Genomic DNA, 14136 nt, shown 5'->3' with positions numbered 1-14136 from the left:
ATGAGGCGCATTTGCACTGACTCGCAGGGGTGCCCCTTTAGCTCGAAAAAGTTTCCTGCTATCTGATTGGTTAGAATTACCTTGTCCAACCAATCAGCGACCAGGAAACTTTTCCGAGCGAAAACGGCACCGCCTCGAGTCGGTGCAAATCTGCCTCATTAAAAAGAATTGACTATAGTTATATTTTATTCTTAGTAATGAATGACTTATCTGTTTATATTAAGAGATACTGTTTAATTAATTCCTGGTTTTTATGATCATCGTACCCTGTCGAGAGATGAAGTAGCTAGGTCAGTGTAACCTACGTGGTACACTAAGCATTGGATAGTTTTAGAGAACCCTAGCTGCGCTCACTTTCGTGTCCTCTACTTAACTCGATTCCAGATTGCTTTCGCCCTTTGTTTCCATGATATTAGCTGTTGATCAATATATCATTCTGATTTTCAACACATGACATAAAGATATTAGGGAGCATCCCTTAAAATATATATATATATATATATATATGTTATTATCATCACCACCTCCTACGCCTATTGATGCAAAGGGCCTCGGTTAGATTTCGCCAGTCGTCTCTATCTTGAGCTTTTGATTTAATACTTCTCCACTCATCATCTCCTACTTCGCTCTTCATAGACCTCAGCCATGTAGGTCTGAGTCTTCCAACTCTTCTAGTGCCTTGTGGAGCCCAGCTGAACGTTTGGTGAACTAATCTCTCTTGGAGAGTGCGGAGAGCATATCCAAACCATCTCCATCTACCCCTCATCATGATTTCGTCCACATATGGCACTCGAGTAATCTCTCTTATAATTTCATTTTTAACTGATTAGAAAATTTGATTTGCTGCTATTATTTTATTTTACTTTTTTATCTTATTTTCTTACAGTTTATTTATTGCCTTATTGCCTTTCCTCACTGGGCTATTTTCCCCTGTTGGAGCCCTTGAGCTTTTAGCATCCTGCTTTTCCATTTAGTGTTGTAACTTGGCTAATAATAATAATAATAATAATAATAATAATAATAATAATAAAATCATATTTTACAGTGTTCACTATCACCTCATTTCTGCTACCCATTTCTCTCTTTTTCCCCTTCCCCATTCGCCACTTCGTTCGCATCTTTTTCTTCTCTTTTTTTTCTATACTGTCTATTTCCCTCCGGCCTCCTCATCGCCTTCCATAGTCTTTGCAGACGTGACCTGTTGACCAAAAAGTCCCAGGGGATTGAGAGTAACTTTATCTTCAAAACTAAAGGTCCCTTCAGGCCCTATATTCTCTCTCTCTCTCTCTCTCTCTCTCTCTCTCTCTCTCTCTCTCTCTCTCTCTCTCTCTCTCTCTCTCTCTCTCCATATTTACTCTATTTTCGTATGCGTGTGCGGTCATAGGAATCTCAATATGACTTGCGATGGTGTACTCACATTACCGCCATACGTATATATATATATATATATATATATATATATATATATATATATATATATATATATATATATATATATATATATGTGTGTGTGTGTGTGTGTGTGTGTGTACATGTTTCTATATGTGATTGCATTTATATTGTTTGTATATTTGTATACATGTTTACACATGTATGTGCGTATATATATATATATATATATATATATATATATATATATATATATATATATATATATATATATATATATATACAGTACACGCACTCACACATGTAAAAATGTATATACATACACATGTAAGGACACACACACACACACACACACACACATATATATATATATATATATATATATATATATATATATATATATATATATATATATATAATATTCTGTGACTAATCATTTCTTACCACTCTTCTCTCCAAAATCTTTCTTCTTGTAACCCAACTTAAAGTAAAAAGGGAGAGGACAATTAATATCAGTCTTACACATATATATCTTTTTTTCTCTTCGTTACTTTTTATCAAATCCTCTTCAGTCCCCAGTAAATCCTCCTCCTTGCTGAGACCAGTCCCAAGAGAAATGAGATAAGGTCACTCACTTGAAGAAAGGATGATAACTTGTATTTGACCTGGTTTTGACCTTCTTGCGTAGTGAGAGAGACGAGACATTTGCAGCGATCTTGACTTATTTTTAGATGTGACCTGATCTCGAATGTCTCATCTTGAGAAGTTGTTTTAAGCAGATTAAGAGATTGAAACATAGTGTTTTGGGGTTAACATTATATTAGTATTATTATTATTATCATTATTGTTATTATTATTATTATTATTATTATTATTACTAGCCAAGCTACAACCCTAGTAGGAAAAGCAAGATGCTATAAGCCCAAGGTCCAAGGGCTCCAACAGGGAAAAATAGCCCAGTGAGAAAAGCAAATAAGGAAATGAATAAATGATGAGAACAAATTAACAATATGTCATTCTACCAACAGTTACAACGTGAAAACAGATATGTCATATATAAAATATGAAAAAAGACTAATGTCAGCCTGTTCAACATAAAAACATTTGCTGCAACTTTGAACTTTTGAAGTTCTTCTGATTCTATTGTTTTGATAAATGTGCGTTTTCTTATAAGAGAAGCAGTTTCTGATTATTAAGCATAGAACCAAGTTGAACAGTAAACAGTTTATTTTGTTATTATATGTAGGCATGTAATTTCCACTATTTTCTACTAACAATAACATCCGTGTTCAGTATAAAATCCAAAAGTTCATAGTTGCAGCAAATGTTTTTATGTTGAACAGGCTGACATAAGTCTTTTTATAGTTATATATGAATTATCTGTTTTAATGATGTTAATGTTTTTTTTTAATATTTTATTTTAATTTTTTATTACTTCTTATATTGTTTATCTATTTCCTTGTTGGGCTATTTTTCTTGCATCTTGCTTTTCCAACTAGGGTTGTAGCTTAGCTAGTAATAATAATAATAATAATAATAATAATAATAATAATAATAATAATAATAATAATAATAACAAGGACGTCTTTCTCAAGATATTGAAGACGAAAATGAAAATAAGAATATTCGAAGGAATCCCCTGCTATGTAGGGTGTTAAGAAAAAAAAAATTACTTTGTAGACAAGAGGCTGTGCTGTATCATATACAATCAATCACTCTGGACAGCAGGAAGCAACCTTCGTGGACGACCTAGGAATCCGCAAGGTTTACAGGAGTAGCTGAAGAAAATACGCCATCAGGTCTGATCAGATATAGAAGACGCTATGAGATCGATAAGACCTTCTCGGTACATTCTGCGTGTATTAGCTCCTTTTCCTCTCTTTACTACCCCCCACCCCCCTTGTGAACCCCCTTCCTACTTCGTGCCCCAGTTCGAGACTATGGTACGCGCACCACAACAGCGAAGGAACGAAAATAAACTGAGTCTAGGCCGATCGATAGACGAATGGGTCGACCTGCATTCTTCGTCTCCTTTCGGTGGCTTGTCAGAATGCGTCGCCTGTTATTGAACTAGACGGGCTCCTCTCCACCCCCAAAATTTATTATTTGCTTTCTATCGAATTGTCATAAGTATAGTTGATTATTGAAGCATATTATACAAGAAAAAGGAAACGGAGAAGTGATAGAATCACAGGCATGTAATGGAAAGACTAGCGTGTAACGCTGAAGTGTTCGGTTGTGTAACTTTTTGTTTTGGTCCACTTTTGTATCTTGCATGATCTTATGTAACGTAATTTATTTGCTACTACTTCGTATTCCTTTTTGGGTAATTTTACACCTTAACTAGGGTGTTTTTATTTGTAATCCTTGACCTACCTTAACCTACATTAAAACAAAAAAATAAATAAAAAAGAAGAAGAAAATCGGGTTGTATAACTAAGCTTATAGCAGAAAAAAAAAGTTTAAGTAGATTATGAAAGTGAAACTGTATGAGGTAATACCGTAGACTTTTGAACGCAGACGTGTTCAAAATTGCTGTAACTTTGCTTAACGGCAATATTCCATACTGCGTAGGCGGACTTTTCTAGTTATTCGGAATGGAATAACCTATAAAATTTTATGTTTGTGGCCTTCTCATTTCACGCCTGGAACTACAATAGGAAAATGTTTTCGAATCATGTAATATAGGCTGGCCGAACCATTGGGAAAAATGTAATAGCTAGTTGTGTTGTAGGATAATAATCAATGTGTATATTTGAGAAGATGGCAATATTCTCGATAATGTGTTAGAATAGGTTCAATGGGTAGCAATATTTCAAGGAATTATTACCATCGGTATTTTTTTTCATGTTACTAGAACATGATGACCTGAAAAAAAAAAGATAATAACAACGAGGCATTTTGGGAACGGAATATTCGAATGTTTATTCATGGGAAAACAAGGTCCTCCAGCCACCTAGAACGCGGAGGAGGCGGAGGAAGAGGAGGAGGAGGAGGAGTTGGGTGGGGGGGGGGGGCATTGCCAAAGCAGGCAAGCACGGCACTGCAATTCCTCTGCAGTGTATCACAGACGCCACCCATCTCTCCATACAGCTTTATCACAGACCGGTTAACAGCTTTCCAACAGCAAGTCTGTATTCCTCTCACGATCAGCTGGCCTCCACCCCTTTCTTTGCAACCTCCCCGTCTGCATATTGCTTCTCAAATCTTTAAATCTGCTAAAAAAACAAAAAACTATTATTAGCACCAACAGTATTTGTTGCTTTTAACAAGAACTGCTACAATAACGACATCAACACGAGAACAGCCATCATGTTGAAAATATGAAGATACGCTCTTCCAGCGTGACCCTCCCAAAATCGGAATAATATGTCCTTCCCCGTGCTAATCCAAGGCTACAAGAGTGTATCTGTTCATTTTTTGGGGCTACTCCTCCTCCACCCCCCTCCCACTCTGTCTCTCCCCTTTAAGGGAGCGCAAAATATACACAAGGCAAACTTTGGCAGTGTGCTATTGCCCCTGTGCTACGCTCCTGATCTTATGTTCTTGATCGGGGCTGCCTTCCGTTTGGGTCCAGTATTGATTTCGACGAAGTACAGGAAGAGAGAGAGAGAGAGAGAGAGAGAGAGAGAGAGAGAGAGAGAGAGAGAGAGAGAGAGAGAGAGAGAGAGAGCTGCTTGCCTGCCTGGCACTGCATGACTACAGCCCCTGCCGCGTGCATTTGCGAAAAAGAGATACAGACGTCGGGAAGCTCTCTCCCCCCCCTCCCCATCTTCTCATAATATCCCCAGGCTGTGTGATTGCAGTGCGTTTTATCCGTACCTTATTGTTTTGTTTTTGCGCGCGTGTATTTTCCCCGGCAGGTCAGTTTCCAGCGTAGGTCGTGAATAAAGTCTCTAATTTCACCCTCCCTCTGAATTATACATGTATTTGGAACTATGAGCATCCGTTGCAAATTGCTATTGCCTTGTAGTTGAGAATGCATATATTATTTGCCATACTCTATGGTAGCGTGGCCGAGCGGTCTAAGGCGCTGGTTTAAGGCACCAGTCTCCTCGGAGGCGTGGGTTCGAATCCCACCGCTGCCAGGAATCTTTTGAGGTTACGTAAATGGCTCCATCTTCTTGTGGTGGAGCCCTTCGTAGTTAGTTAAACAGAGTATAAAACTGACAGGGAAGTCACTAAGAGAAAAATTGTTATAGACTGAGAGCTAAAAAGGAAAAGATGTTAAATCCAGTGGCAGTAAGCAAGTGTTATCTGGAAAATCTGTCCATCTCATGTTACGAGTAAATAGATTCCATTACATTAAAGAGCTTGGACAGATTCAAGGCTCCCTCTGCCTCACTTTACCTTCCCATCGAAAATTGATTAATAACGATGAGAATTGTTTGAGAGTCTGTATGTGTATACTCGGGCTTATATAACCAATGACTGTTTATCCAGAGAATTACGAAAGTTGTAGTTGCTGATGACACTTGGCACAAAGGGAGGAAGAAACTTTGAGATACAGTTCAGGAATTGGTCGGTTTCATAACCCTCCGTGTTTCAGCTTGGATAGTAACGAAGTGTGTGTGTGTGTATATATATATATATATATATATATATATATATATATATATATATATATATATATATATATATTATGTGTGTGTGTTTGTGATCTATTCATAGATCGATTAAATGATAACCGTTATATTACTAGTCTTTGTTGATTGCTAGCATTAGTGAATATTCTGAAGATCAATGTATTAATAAATGCTATTTGAAATAAACTGGTAGGCTTGTATTATTTTCGAAGTGGAAATTAGCACCATTTACGAGAGAGAGAGAGAGAGAGAGAGAGAGAGAGAGAGAGAGAGAGAGAGAGAGAGAGAGTGGGAGGCAGTATAATACAGAATATCAGATTCGGGTTTTGGAGAGAGGGCGTTATTATGCAAATAAGCATGTTCTTTTGTTTTAAGGTCAAAGTTGTATTACTGCGCTTATTTCGAATAAGTTACGAAACATGCATAAAGGAAAGACGAATAATTGTCAATAAGTTATCGACCAGATATCGAGTTAGAGGAAAGAATATGTAACGCCCTTTTCAACCAAGGTCTTATACAATTCTATTCTAGACCTTGACTTCAAAAATGGCATTGATTCTCCGTAGAGTTTATTTTTTATGTTCGTTTGCTACTAAAAATAATTTTCGTAGAGGCCTTATAATTATATTTCTGATAAGATCATTCAGCTTGCGGTTTAATTATATGCCATGTAAATTGAGTTCTAAAACCATTTCAATTGGTACCTTTTAATCGTTTTGTTAGATGTATTTTCTTTTCTAACTCGGCCTTGTTAAGCTGTTGAATTGCGAATCTCAAAGATTTTAACCTTTATATCAACATGAGCCCAAAGGCTGCCAAGTGCTTTGGCATATTCTACTTAGTTATATCTTTGATATTTTATTCATTTACATAATTCTTATTTTTCATTACAACCAAGAATGGTTTACTTTTCTTTTCTTATCTTTCATATATAAATTAATTTCCAACTTATATGTGTATCTTACTTTTAGCCTTATCAAATACATACAGAAAATTAGACCATTTTTGAACTCTTTGTTCTTTTGTGAATTCAAATTTAGATTCTTTTGATGTCAATGTTTTCATGAATATACATTTTACTTTCATCATTTTTTCTTATTTAACCAGTGTTAAAAATTGAAGGAAAAAATGAAATATGTAATTAAAATTCTCAACATTTTATTTTTTAATCACGGGAATTTTGTTGGGTATTTTCTTACAAAAATAAGGAATTCTTTCTGTATAAACTTCTTGTAATACAAAACACCACTTGCATTGAAGGGAGGATCCCCTGTCGAAACTGACAGATATAAATTAATCTTAAAAAGCAGATTCATTACAATATGTACAATATAACTTACTATAAATATACTTTAAATTACAATATGTACAATTTCTCTCAGAGAAAAAAAAAACAAATTATACATGAGACAGAACCGCCTTCTAGGCCAGGTTTGGACAACACCCGAGCCAAAGGACGTTTCAGAGGCTTTGGTGAGATTAATGTGCCCTTTCGTATATTTTTTTTTACATTTTTTTATTTTTTTTTTCTAAATCAGGCACAGGGTCCCTTAGTAATGGGGGTACATAGCACCGACTAGGTCCACTTTCTTTCCTTCTTTCTCACAACGGAGTGTGTTTGTGAGGGACCTGAAGGTACCGTGACCCGGGGCATCTCCCTACTGCGGCAGGAGGGAAGAGGAGAACCGACGAGATGAGAAAAAAAAGCTGCTGCTGCTGCTCCGCTCTCTGCAGGAAGGGCAATGGCGACGGGACACGGGGCTGCGAGGTTGGGAGGAGGGGGTTTATGGGTGGGTAGGGGGGCGACCAGCGCCTCCGCCGCACCGGGCGGACGAGAATCCACGTTAATCACTAGCTACTGAAGGAAGGGTATGTGGAACGGAGTTGAAGGATTGGGTCTTCCGTGGCCGCGAACTCCCCACAGGGGAGTCCTCCGAGCCGGAAGATGCCTACCCAGCTCCCGGACGTCAAAACTCTTCTGATTCTCGGGAGGCGTCGCTCCCCGTCGAGTGCTTGTCTAGGGAGGAGGCGTCGCTGTCTAATAAGGAATCGTTTAGGGAGAGCCCCATGGGGCCCAAGGAACTGCTGATACCCATGCTCATGCCCCCAATGAAGTTGGCACCGGAGTCGCGAGGCCCTCTCAACCAGGGATGCTGTAGGATTTGTTCCAGGGAGGGGCGCTCTTCTGGTCTGTACCTCAAGCAGAGGCGGATGAGACTTTGGACCTCTTCTGAGACGGGCACCCTGAAGTGTAATCTGGCTGCCAAGATCTGGTCGTCGGTGGCGAAGGGGATGTCGCCGCAAACCATGTCGTATAACAAGATGCCTAACGACCAAACTGTGGCGGGACTGGCCTGATATTGATTGTGCTGGATCCATTCAGGTGGGGCATATACCTTAGTGCCTGGAACAAGAGGAAAAACTAGGTTAGTCAAGTGCCAAGAGCTGACCAGCATCATAATAAAAAAGGCTTTACTTTTAAATGGAAAACAATAACCAAAATGGCAATGCTGGTGGTTGATGCCTCGCAAGGTTTCCCGCTGGCTGGGCGCCACCAGTAACCTGATACGAGGCACCATCACCGCCTAAAACTATATACTAAAGCAAACAAGCCAAGTTATTCATACCATTCAATATATGCAAATTATAATGTAAATATGACTCTGTAATCAAGAGATACTCACCACCATCGAAATCTGTGTAGATGTGATCCTCCAAAAACGCTCCCGACCCAAAGTCGATGAGCTTGAGGACCTTCCGGCCTTGTCTGTCTGTAGTGACAAGGAGATTCTCGTCCTTGATGTCACGGTGGATGACACCAGCCGCGTGGCATTGTCTGACGACGTCGACCACTTGGCGGAAAAGATACCGAGCTTCAGGCTCGGGCAAGAACTTCCTTTCGGTGATGTAGTCGAAAAGGTCCTTAACTGATTCGGGTCGCTCCATGACGATGATGAAGCAATCTGACAGCTGGAACCACGCAATGAGTTTGATGACACCAGGAATGTGAGAGGCCTTCTTCAGGAGGCATATTTCCAAGGGAACGCGCTGACCTTTCAACTGTGGAAGAAGGAAAAAAAAGACATAAGTACAAATTGTTACATTTGAAACAAGTAAATTCTAGAATTGAATTAAATGTAATTAATAAATGTAAACTTGAGTGCATTTTATTGGATAAAGTCGACACCTTGAAGCCATCCTCCTCAACTAGTGCCTGTTCTATTTAAGGTCACCAAGATGACCTACTCCAGGCGAAAAAGAAAAAAAAAACCAATGACACAAATCGCAAATAACCTAATATTGCATCAATACTTTCTCCTTATCATTCAAGAGATGGAACAGGTCCTCCAAAGTCATGGAGGAAAGTAAAACGGTCGGGATCAGACACTTATTGCAATGACAACCCACTCTAAGCAGAAGAGAAGGTAGTAGTAGCAAGGGGGGAAGGGGATGGATGGAAGTTGGGAAGTGGGTTTTACCACAAAGTCCCCCTCCCTAACGTTCTATCTCGTACAAGGTGGGATATCAAGTCCCCACCCCCTTTTTTCTTGGCGCGTTCAGTGAAAATATATTCTGATCAAGCTAAGACTTCAACTCTTTTCCTATTTCAAGTTTTTAATGACGTCAAAGCAATAATCATGAGGAAACGGAAAAAAACAAATATCAGCAAGGTTTATGAAAGGCAAATTTCCTGTTTTCTTTGACCAGCATGAGAACGGTTTTATGCATGGAAATATAGCGACCTACTTTCTTTCCCTTATGGATCTGATATACAAACCCCCTCCCCTCCCTCGATACTCTCGCATATGTAAGCGGAAGTTATTCGCATCTTTACTATCGGCTCCTGAAGGTTTCTCGAGTGAGTGTATCTGTATATACACAACAAACACACACACGCGCTAACTTGCGCAACTGGGTGTGCATGTGTATATGTGCCAGAGGTATTGGCGAAGGCCACCCACCCACCTTGTTCCATTACTTCCCTCTCCTCACTCTCTTTCCTCCCCCCTCCTCACATTCCCTCCCGCCATCCCCCTGACATCGATTGAAAGTCATCATTGGAGAGGCCGTGTGTGCACCCAAACATTCTCTTCTTCTCTCCACCTCAGGGCGTCCTCTCCTACCAAAACATAACCTCTCTCTCTCTCTCTCTCTCTCTCTCTCTCTCTCTCTCTCTCTCTCTCTCTCTCTCTCTCACATGTTTCCGGTCGCCATGCAGGCGAAATGAATTGATCTTTAAAGTATTCCTCATTCACGTAAGTCCCCGCCTCTTGCAAATCATGAGACCGCTACACCTCCAGTAGACCACCTACGCACCTGCCCCATTATAATTCAGCCAAAGATAAGACTAAGCGACAAGTAGAGTTGGGGGGGTAAAAATGTATCAAGACCAGTGTTTTCGTAATTTATTCCTTTCAAAAACCAAAAAAGAGCAAATCTCTTATAAAACTTCAGAAATACATTTCAAGGACGGTAAATACTGCGCACTTCGTTATTCTCTTTTACTCCTACGCAACCATACGTCAACGACGTCCACTTTCATAAATGCAGAAATACGGATACAAGCAGAACTCCAACTCCATATTATCCCAAGATTTAATTTCCATTCTTGTAATGGGCCTTCCATTCACGTACGTACCTTCCCTCCCCCCATCCCGACAACCACCATCTGCTTTTGTACACATTACACCCACCCACTCACACAAGACACAATCTAACTGACCCATATTCGTCCCTTTAGCCTCAAACTGACGGATAACTGTTTTGCCGCCTATAAACCCATGTTTCGAAACAGCCTAACGAAAACGTGTTACTCTTCAGCAACAAAATTCAAAACCGGGGAACTACTTTCAAATCATGTTTCTCTCTCTTCCTCTCTCTCTCTCTCTGCTGCTGCTAAGCAGAACACGAGAAAAATGGATACCGTAAACCGAGTATGTTTTTTTTTTATTTTTTTTAATATCGATGAGGAAGTTAATTTAATCACATTTTAATCACTACTTAAAACAAATAGAGTCGTAATCTTAATTGTATTCCACTTATCACTGTGACTTAGAAACAGGTCTGGGCAGTGATAAGTAGGCCAAACGCTCGCACTCGTCAAGGACTTTGGCTGGTTTAAGTGACTTTAATTCGTGTCGGACTTTTCAAAGATTTCGCATTTAGTAACGTACATCACTTTTTGACTATTCAATTCGAATTATATACATATGCACTCAAGAGAACATCTGCATAATTTCACTTAATACATGAAAAAGAAGTTTATCATTGAATTATTACTTTAAAATATTTATCGCTGAAATATTAACGTAATTTAACACTTATCATAAAGCTGAATGAAACTATAAAATATAATACTTGAATAAAAATTGTAAAAATATCACTACAAAAGATGAAGAATGTTTTTCAACTTACCGTTCCCCAAGCAGGCACTCTGAATTTGGACACTTGCTTGATGGCCACAGGCATATTGTCCCTTATGCGAACGCCCGCATACACACGCCCAAAGCCCCCTTCGCCCAAGATCTGATCCACGAAAACTTTGTACTGGCGATCGAAGGGGATCTGCGAATGGTGGTGGTGATGATGGCTGTGTTGGTTGTTACGGGCTGGCTGGTTCGAATCCATGCTACTGTTGATGTTGTTATTGTGGTGTTCGCGGGCTGCTGCTTCGCGAACGGCCATGGCCACTGTAAAGTAAAGGAAAATAAACTCGTTAGTGAATTTAAAAACAGGTAGGAAGACAAGATTTTAAATTTAAGAGGCCTTAACATGAAAGTGAATATCAAAACAAACAAAAAAACTCGTAATGAAACTTCCAAAGTTTTGATAGTCGAACAATAAAGAATTAAATTGTGATATAACACCCTGATATTTAAAATTCCATTTACAAAAACATCATCATTTCGTCTCAAAGTCATCTCAAGCCCAATTGTTCAAGTCAAAGTATTACTTAGTCAATCTTCAAAAATTTAAATTTCTTAAATCGCGTGATCTAATTTTTCACAAAAATTAAACCCTCATTTGCACTTAGTTCCATATGGAAAGCATGGAACTTCCAAAACACAAACACACCCACATCCCTAAAAATTGTCTAAGTCCACAAAAACACAAAACACGCTTCAAAAACTAACCTTGTTTGACTTTCTCTTGTGGGATGCCCATAACAGGGCTTGAATTCAGATAGTTATTCACTGACGTAAACACTTTAAACATTGTGAATATGTTTTCCAGTTGCCACTAACGTGGTCTTCGGTAAGCACAAAATAAATCCAAAGTATGGCGACCACGACGGTCGGTGGTGATGCACTGAGAGCAACAACTACGACTGGGGCGCTTGTATAGGACTAGGGAGTAACGTTCACTCCCGTTGTCACTGTAGTACTATACTCTCCAGTGACGAACGAGACCTTATATGCTCAACGGATATCCCTCCGCTCCCTTCAAAACATACCTCGATTTACTGTTTCCGAAGGGTTTTGCAGGGGAATAACCGTACGAAGGTTCTTAATTGTTATGTACAACTGATTTTAGAGTGAAAACAAATAGTGACAGCCGACTTTCATCGAGAAAACAGGACTACAGACGCACTACTTGCTACGTGGAGTGGTACTGTCTCGCAGGGAAGTTAGGCGGCGCTCACTCGTGACGTCACTAGCCTGGTATTCAATACAAACTGGAGGTTGCATACGCATACACACACACTCACACGCGTTCTCACGTGTGTTTGTTCGTGTAATATGTTTCATGTCAAGTTAAGAAATCGCCTTTGTTTCATATTATTGAGGGACAATCAACGGAGATGGCATGAGAAGGGGGGGTGGGTGGATCGGCGACAGGAAGATGGGGTCTCGAGGAGATATCCGGCAAAGGGCGTGCTAGGAATGCGAAGCGGGCGTGGGTAGTCCGTTAGCCGTGACTGCTGCTGCTGTGGATGGCGGGCAAACCCACCCCCAAAACTCCTTCTCTCCGCGCTTCCTTCTGCTGTAGTTATACAATTTCCCCCAACTTGAACGATTGTGTTTAAAGACATTTCTCTAGAACATGCTAGTCACGCCTTTTGAAGTTTCTTTATTCACATCAGATGTAAAATGCGATCGTGAAACATCCGGTCACTCTCCGCACCTTACTTCCAATCCTTAACATCCACCCCTCCCCTCCCCCTGGGTGCTCCATCTGCCCCACATATCTCGGCCATCCCCATCACCTTCTCAAGCACGGGGAATTTTTTTTTCCCCCAGCCTTGCATGGGACGTGTACCGGGAATTTAAATGTCCCATCCCGTAGGATTTCCCGTTTAAACAAATAGGAAATGTTCATTCGTTTTGATGTCCTACATTCGTCAGCCTGTCGCTTCGCGCAATACGTTTTTGACTTTCGCAATCATGAGCATTTCCCTAAAAACTACCCCGATATCTTCGTTCGTTTCTTATGACGAGAATAATCAACTTGAGAAAACGTTTACAAAATTACGAAAAGGTTATATTCTGTAAGATGATAACATTCTTGTTTATAGTGGATGTTTTCACATTGGGAATAATGAAATATTAGTCGGAAATGTTTTAAGTTTTATATGTTTACAAGCTTAAGATTGTTTTGTCTCTTTAATTAAAAACACTTCTATGTTGTATTGTATAGGTAATCCATTTCTTTATACTTTTTTTCTTACAAATGCAGATATTACATTATGTTCATAAAATCATTGTCATTTAAATCGAAGTCACTCACCCAGAAAACGAAAACACTTTCACTAATTCAGCCTTCGTCGTTTTCCTCCTATAGGACACCCCCCCCCTCTCTCTCTCTCTCTCTCTCTCTCTCTCTCTCTCTCTCTCTCTCTCTCTCTCTCTCTCACATGATAGTACATCCAAAGGAACAAGAGCCAGTGCTGGCATATAGCCGGTCTAGTCTAACAGCAACAAGTACTTAGTCTTATTGTCCTGCCTTCGACTACCTTCATATAGCATTCCATAAGATGAGGGAGAGGACAAATAAGACCGTTCAACTTGAGGCCATACAATCTCATTAAGATGTCTTGTATAATTTTATACGAAGGTCTCCTTCGTATACATGATATGCGTGTTTTATGTATAGACCCGATGATGGAATGTATATGGGGGAATACATAGCGCGAGAGTAAAACTAGTATAGAGAACATCGG

General features: G+C 39.6%; 1 protein-coding gene and 1 non-coding gene across 2 annotated transcripts; one reads left to right on the top strand and one right to left on the bottom strand.

The window, feature by feature from the left end:
* Window positions 1–5395: 5395 nt before the first annotated feature.
* On the top strand, window positions 5396–5477 carry TRNAL-AAG (transfer RNA leucine (anticodon AAG)). The gene has a single exon. It is a non-coding gene; the product is annotated as a tRNA-Leu (tRNA).
* A 1639-nt stretch (window positions 5478–7116) lies between these two features.
* On the bottom strand, window positions 7117–12373 carry LOC137648864 (serine/threonine-protein kinase pim-3-like). The gene is made up of 4 exons (XM_068382024.1): window positions 12110–12373; window positions 11391–11665; window positions 8660–9035; window positions 7117–8379 (listed from the first exon to the last, which is right to left on the bottom strand). The coding sequence occupies exons 1-4, from the start codon at window positions 12189–12191 to the stop codon at window positions 7943–7945; spliced, it is 1170 nt and encodes a 389-aa protein (XP_068238125.1). The 5' UTR covers window positions 12192–12373; the 3' UTR covers window positions 7117–7942.
* Window positions 12374–14136: the final 1763 nt, after the last annotated feature.

The sequence above is a fragment of the Palaemon carinicauda genome, chromosome 10 (genome assembly GCF_036898095.1).
Source record: "Palaemon carinicauda isolate YSFRI2023 chromosome 10, ASM3689809v2, whole genome shotgun sequence".
Taxonomy (NCBI): Eukaryota; Metazoa; Arthropoda; class Malacostraca; order Decapoda; family Palaemonidae; genus Palaemon; species Palaemon carinicauda.
Note: the sequence above shows the minus strand (reverse complement) of the source record. Positions and strands in the feature narration are given on the sequence as shown.

Excerpts from the sequence above, each read along its gene's own strand:
- LOC137648864 (XM_068382024.1), bottom strand. The coding sequence starts at position 12,191 with ATGTTTAAAGTGTTTACGTCAGTGAATAACTATCTGAATTCAAGCCCT. Across the intron at positions 11,666-12,109 it reads ACAAGAGAAAGTCAAACAAG|TGGCCATGGCCGTTCGCGAA; the intron begins GTTAGTTTTTGA and ends TTTACTTTACAG. Across the intron at positions 8,380-8,659 it reads CTACACAGATTTCGATGGTG|GCACTAAGGTATATGCCCCA; the intron begins GTGAGTATCTCT and ends CTCTTGTTCCAG.